This window comes from Populus trichocarpa, chromosome 12, assembly GCF_000002775.5.
Source record: "Populus trichocarpa isolate Nisqually-1 chromosome 12, P.trichocarpa_v4.1, whole genome shotgun sequence".
NCBI classification, from domain to species: Eukaryota; Viridiplantae; Streptophyta; class Magnoliopsida; order Malpighiales; family Salicaceae; genus Populus; species Populus trichocarpa.
Window position 1 is genome coordinate 4,638,997 of NC_037296.2, and position 6,345 is coordinate 4,645,341.

The 6,345-nt window shown below is 34.8% G+C and overlaps 1 protein-coding gene across 3 annotated transcripts; it reads left to right on the forward strand.

The window, feature by feature from the left end:
* Window positions 1–1,318: 1,318 nt before the first annotated feature.
* LOC18103692 (beta-glucosidase 44) lies at window positions 1,319–6,010 on the forward strand. 3 transcript variants are annotated; one of them, XM_024582034.2, is made up of 11 exons: window positions 1,319–1,629; window positions 1,811–1,869; window positions 2,452–2,527; window positions 2,624–2,695; window positions 2,803–2,890; window positions 3,060–3,312; window positions 3,410–3,525; window positions 4,995–5,212; window positions 5,313–5,344; window positions 5,425–5,527; window positions 5,640–6,010. In XM_024582034.2, exons 1-11 carry the CDS (start codon window positions 1,380–1,382, stop codon window positions 5,915–5,917), a joined length of 1,545 nt encoding a protein of 514 aa, XP_024437802.2. In that variant the 5' UTR covers window positions 1,319–1,379; the 3' UTR covers window positions 5,918–6,010. The 3 variants fall into 3 exon arrangements, with proteins under 3 accessions (XP_024437802.2, XP_052301767.1, XP_052301768.1); XM_052445807.1 differs by lacking the exons at window positions 1,319–1,629; window positions 1,811–1,869 and adding an exon at window positions 1,962–2,138; XM_052445808.1 differs by lacking the exons at window positions 1,319–1,629; window positions 1,811–1,869 and adding an exon at window positions 2,260–2,282.
* Window positions 6,011–6,345: the final 335 nt, after the last annotated feature.

Below are 6,345 nucleotides of genomic sequence, written 5' to 3' on the forward strand. Positions count from 1 at the left end.
AAAAATTAAGGCATTCTAAGAAATTAAAATTAATAAAAATTTTAAAGTTTAACAACCAAATTAAATTGGATGCCTAATGAGTGGGAAATAGAAACCAACCTCAGTGAACGGAGGTCAGATGCAAATGATGATTACGGGCACATCAGAATCTCATCCTGATTTAACCCATTGATTCCGGGCACATCAATGTTACTGTTATATTTTGAATATGTGTTGTAAACAAGGTAACGATTATTTTTATTTTTATTTTTGAAAAATATATTAAAATAATATATATTTTTTTTATTTTTAAAAATTATTTTTTATATTAACACATTCAAATAATAATAAAATAATTTTAAATAAAAATTTAAATTTTTAAAAACCATGATTTCAATATTCTCTCCAAAATTACAGAAAGTAAACACGTGAAAATAATCATTACAAACAAGTCCAAACGATCCGTGACCCAATGGGGAAACGGCCAGCATCAGCTGACGAATGTTTCCTTCATGTGACGAAAACGACACTTCACCTCTCCGTATTTTGGTCCGCAGGACAGCACCACCACCAAATTAACATTGTCTTCGCTCAACATTTTAAGCGTAATCTCTCCATCTACTCTCTTTGCAAATTCTTAAATTAATCATATCTTTGAAAAATTAAGAAATTAAGACAAAATTCAAGCTTGAAATAACAAATGAATGTGATTTTTACCATTGGTTATTTTCTCAATTTATGATATATATATATATATATATATTAACGTGGGTGTTCAGGGCAGCTTGCGTGTATCTCAACTAATTTCATGAGTCATGAAATTAACGACTATATAAGCCTCTAGTGATCCTGAAAAGACTCAAATTCATGATCATTGAAAAATAAACCTAAAATCTAATCAGTTAAGTTATTCAAGTTATTTCGATTAATATATATTACTAGTAGAATATTAATATTTTTTTTTATTAACGTGGTTGTTCGGGTTAGATTATGCGCACATCGATTAATTCTACAAATCTTAAAGTTAATAATAATATAAAATTTCAGCGATTCTAGATTTATAAAATCCAAACTATTAAAAATATTAATAATTCTTCATCGTTCTATTATGAAAAAATTAATTTTGTTTAATTAAACTAATATCTGATCACAGGTAAACACCAAACAGAAGACAAGAAAATAAGCTCCAACTCCAACGCACATTGGATACGAGGCATGAGGCACCCCACATTGGATATTTTCTCTTCGATTTTTCATTATTTTATTACATAACGTTAACGTGTAAAGGTTTTTGGCATTCTTCGTAATTTTCATTTCTATAAATAACTACACTCTCCCTCACTCACTGTCTGTACTCTTCAGTCTGACTACTCTTTCTCTCTGTACTCACTTTCTTCAAGATGAGAGCTAAGGCATTGCCATTCTTGATATTCTGTCTCAGTATTGTTCAGTGTATCTCCCATGCAGCAGAATCCAATGGAGCCTCGGAGAAGCCTGAGACCGTTAGTTTTGAAACAGCAGGAGGGCTGAGACACAGCTTCCCTAAGGGGTTTGTCTTTGGAACTGCTACTTCTGCTTATCAAGTTGAAGGCATGGCTGAGAAGGATGGTCGCGGGCCTAGCATTTGGGATGAATTTGTTAAAATTCCTGGTAATAATACTAAACATATATAATTGATATATAGTGCTTGCTTTGCTTGCCTTGTTAACAAAAAAATAAATAAATTTGATAGTAATGTTTTTGTTGCCTTTAGGACAACAGCTAGTAAAAATTAAAACTTGAGGTTTTAGATTAATATCTTTAATGATATGAAATGTGATGTTATGAACAGGGATCGTTGCCAATAATGCCACAGGGGAAGTGGCAGTGGACCAGTATCACCACTACAAGGTAGGTCCTGTCTTGTCCTTCCCTTTCTTTTATTCGTATGGTAATGTTTATTTATGTTGTAACTGTACTGATGCGTTTTAATCATGTCTGCAATAAGACATCCACCAAAAATGGGGTGCCATGACAATGTGGTCATCATTAATGATAACCCTTTGAGCAGGCTAGAGGCTTCATGATCTTTCTGATTACTGATTTGCATGACAGTTCACTGATCTATTGAGTTATTCTTCGTCGTTCTACAGATGAATAAATGGGATTTTGACTGATCTGTTGAGTTATTTTCTGTCGTTCAATAGTTGAATCAAAGGGAACAATTCCTGTGTTTAAACTTTCATTGTAGTTTTAATTTCAGCAGTTTTGAACACTGCATCGTTAAGAATGAGGGGAAATGCCTACAAATATGAACATCTACCGTACTGTTGTTACTAAACCTTACTCTTGATGTTTTATATTAATATAACTAGTCATTTATGCAGATCATTAACATTATAATATCCATTCTTGATTTTATGCAAGTTATATCAAGTTCTTGTCATTCAGGAACAAAAATGGTAAGTTTAAACTCTTCTTCTGATGTTGCAGGAAGATGTAGATATCATGAAAATGTTGAACTTCGATGCATACCGGTTCTCGATTTCATGGTCCAGAATTTTCCCTGGTAGTTGATTCAGATGCAGTTTCTGTTAAATTTGAACTCTTCTTAAAAATTTGTGTCACTGGATCAGCCTAAACTTCTTTGACTTCTTTGATGTAGATGGAACTGGAAAAGTGAATTGGTTGGGAGTTGCATACTACAATAGGTTGATCAACTACATGATCGAAAAAGGTTTGCTTTTCTATGAAATTTGAACTAGATACATGTTGATTGCCAACTAATCACTACACATTTATCAAGAGATGGGGATATAATTGATGTCCATGAATATTTTGCAGGCATTACTCCATATGCGAATCTTTATCACTATGATCTTCCCCTAGCACTAGAGAAGAAGTATAAAGGATTGCTGAGTTACCAAGTAGTGTAAGCATAGTAATAAGAACTGATTTTTCCCCATGTATAGTTTTTACCTTATATTTTGTATTTTGGATGACTGGCATGATTTTTCTCAAGAATATTATTCTGGGGATTATGTTTCTGAGCAATCATCTTTAAATGGATTGAAATTTGATAAATGCTTCAAACTCCGCAGGAAAGACTTTGCCGATTATGCAGACTTCTGTTTCAAGACCTTTGGAGACCGAGTGAAGAATTGGATGACATTCAATGAACCCAGAGTGGTAGCTGCACTTGGATATGATAATGGATTATTTGCTCCTGGCAGGTGTTCCAAAGCATTCGGGAACTGTACAGCCGGCGACTCTGCAACAGAGCCTTATATTGTTGCTCATCATTTGATTTTATCTCATGCAGCCGCAGTTCAGAGATACCGCGAGAAGTATCAAGTTAGCATCTGTTCTTCTGTTTTTGAACTGGATGCAATTCATATATTCAATGGAGAAGAATGTTATATACCTTATTCTTTTTCATTCTACATTGCAGGAAAAACAAAAGGGAAGGATTGGGATTCTCTTGGATTTTGTTTATTACGAACCTCTTACCAGCTCAAAAGCTGACAACTTGGCAGCTCAAAGAGCAAGAGACTTTCACATTGGATGGTAAAAATATACCCAGCACATGCATTATCTCATGAATCACTTGTTTTCCATTCGTAGTTTCAACTCCAATGATGCCTAAGCCACCTGCACTTATAAATTCTCCATTCTCAATCTTCACTCTAGTTTGCCTTTTTATATCAATGTCATTGAACATGTTTTCGCCCGGTTTCATGTTAGTGCTACAAGAACTATCAATGAGCCATTGTACATTCTTGTCTCCGTTGCTACTTTGACAAGTATAAAACATGCTTCCATACCTTCTCTATCTTTGATAATATTTCCTTGTGGAATGTTCCTCATACTATAATCTTTAGCTAAGTGACCAAACCCCTTACAATTGAAACATTGTGTCTCCCCTTTATACCAACAATTTTTAGGCACATGGCCTAGTCTATTATAAGAATGAAACCTTCTGACACTTCTATCATCACCATAGTTGCTTCCAAAATTACTTCTTCCTCTTTCCCTTTGATTTCTACCTCTTCCTCTACTATATCCTCCACCCATAAAGGATTTTGTGTACCAACAGTGCTTTGATTGAAAAGTAATCTCTACTGACTTTTCACTTCTCTTCACTAATCTCTTCTCATAATGAACCCTTTAACTTTGGAACGCCCAGCATAAACAAGTCTTTTGTTTCTTCTATAGCAGCCACAATAGGATCAAACTTCTCTGGAAGGCTAAACAACACTTTCTCTGCAACTCTTCTATCACTTATCTCACCACCACAACTTTTCATCTGAATACATGGAGAGAACACCACAATACTAACTCTTTCTCTTCTTAATTAGGAGAAACAAAAGTGAAAGGAGTTATCAAAAACTAAGGAGAAAGTCTCTATTTATATTTATAGTAGAGGGCTTCTTTACATATTAATAAAAAAACCAGCTAGAAAGACTAACTTTACTGCGGCCATTTTTTGACTTGGCTGCTCCTCCATTTTCAGCATTTCCCCCTGTGATTGCAGCCATTTTTGACACCTCTATATTCAGCTTTTCCAGCCACCTACTCTGCAAGAGTTAAAGAAAGATGGCTGCAACGTTTTTCTTTTCTAAGTAATTGAATATTCCAGTGTGAAATGTGAGTTTACAGCTCACAATGATGAGCTGAAATTTGGAAACCATAGCAGCATGCTGCATGCTACTTTGCAGATAATATAAATTTGATGCATTTAACTGACACATTTTATGAACTTGCATCTTAGTGTCAGCTATCTGAAATTTATTTAAAACAATTAGATTGTTGGTGAAATAGATATGTCTAAAGAGTGTGCCTTGAAAAGAATATGAAAGTATGGTCTAAAACTTTGGATATAAACAATTTTCATAATAATGAGACAAATAAAATATTTCAAGGGCATTCCAGTTGAATCACACTTCCATATGATACAATCAACTAACCTTACGATATAATTTAGACATCTTCATAGCTTTCAAAAACTCATATCACGTGGCTTTTGCTTCGTGTAGGTTTATCCATCCTATTGTGTATGGTGAATATCCAAAAACAATGCAAAATATTGTCGGGAATAGACTACCCCAGTTTACAAAAGAAGAAGTTAAGATGGTGAAGGGCTCAATGGATTTTGTGGGCATCAACCAATATACAACTTTCTACATGTATGATCCTCATCAGCCTAAACCAAAGTACTTGGGCTACCAGCAAGATTGGAATGTTGGATTTGCTTGTAAGAAACTCCTGGATTCATTTCCCCCTCGAATAAATGAAGCTTCAAACTTCATTTACTCCTTCAGTCACTAAATTGCAGTGTCTTGTGAATTTTGCAGATAAGAAGAATGGAGTGCCAATTGGTCCAAGAGTAAGTTTTTCACCTGTGTGTTAATAATGCATGAGCTATGGATTTGATTTTATTTCATATGAATAATTGGATATTTGCAGGCAAATTCTAATTGGCTTTACAATGTACCATGGGGTATGTACAAGGCTGTGATGTACATAAAAGAGCGCTATGGAAACCCTACAATTATACTATCTGAAAATGGTATGAGCTACCTCTATATGTCTTTTTTTTTCTTAGTTAAATTATTACTTTTTGTGGGCTTGTTTTTATACTCTGTTAATATATATATATATACACACACATATATATTCAGGGATGGATGATCCTGGTAATTTCACGCGTTCGAAAGCATTGCACGACACCACTAGAGTTGGCTACTTTAAGGCCTATTTGACTCAGCTGAAGAAGGCAGCTGATGAAGGAGCCAATTTAGCTGGTTACTTTGCATGGTCATTGCTTGACAACTTTGAATGGAGGTCAGGCTACACTTCAAGGTTCGGCATAGTATATGTTGATTACACCAACCTAAAGAGGTACCCCAAAATGTCTGCCTATTGGTTCAAGAAACTACTGGAGCGGAACAAACACTAAACATAGCAGCCAGGCTTTCCTTTCGATTTAGTTGTCTGGAAATTAATATTATTACAGTAAAGCTATCAAGAACATTGTGTTTGGGCTCTTTCACTGCTTGAGTTTGTTCAGTGGCGCTAATAATAATTTACTGATCTGCAACCCTAATGAAACAGCTTAACCGATCAAGAACATAAAAATTGCAGAGAAATTAAGTACACAAGCATGGCCTTATATATGTCCTAGTTTGTGAAATTTAGTTGACTATTTTTCTGAATGAACTGCGTTAACTTTGAATGATAATGCAAAATTAAATCTCGTATCTCCATAAGCAACCAGGATATCGATCTCAGTCTCAGCTCTCATTAGCCAGGCTCAGAAACTGCAAATTGCCATGCAGACATGCAGTCCTCGTCTTTGGTGGACAACAATAGCGCAACTTCTACTGA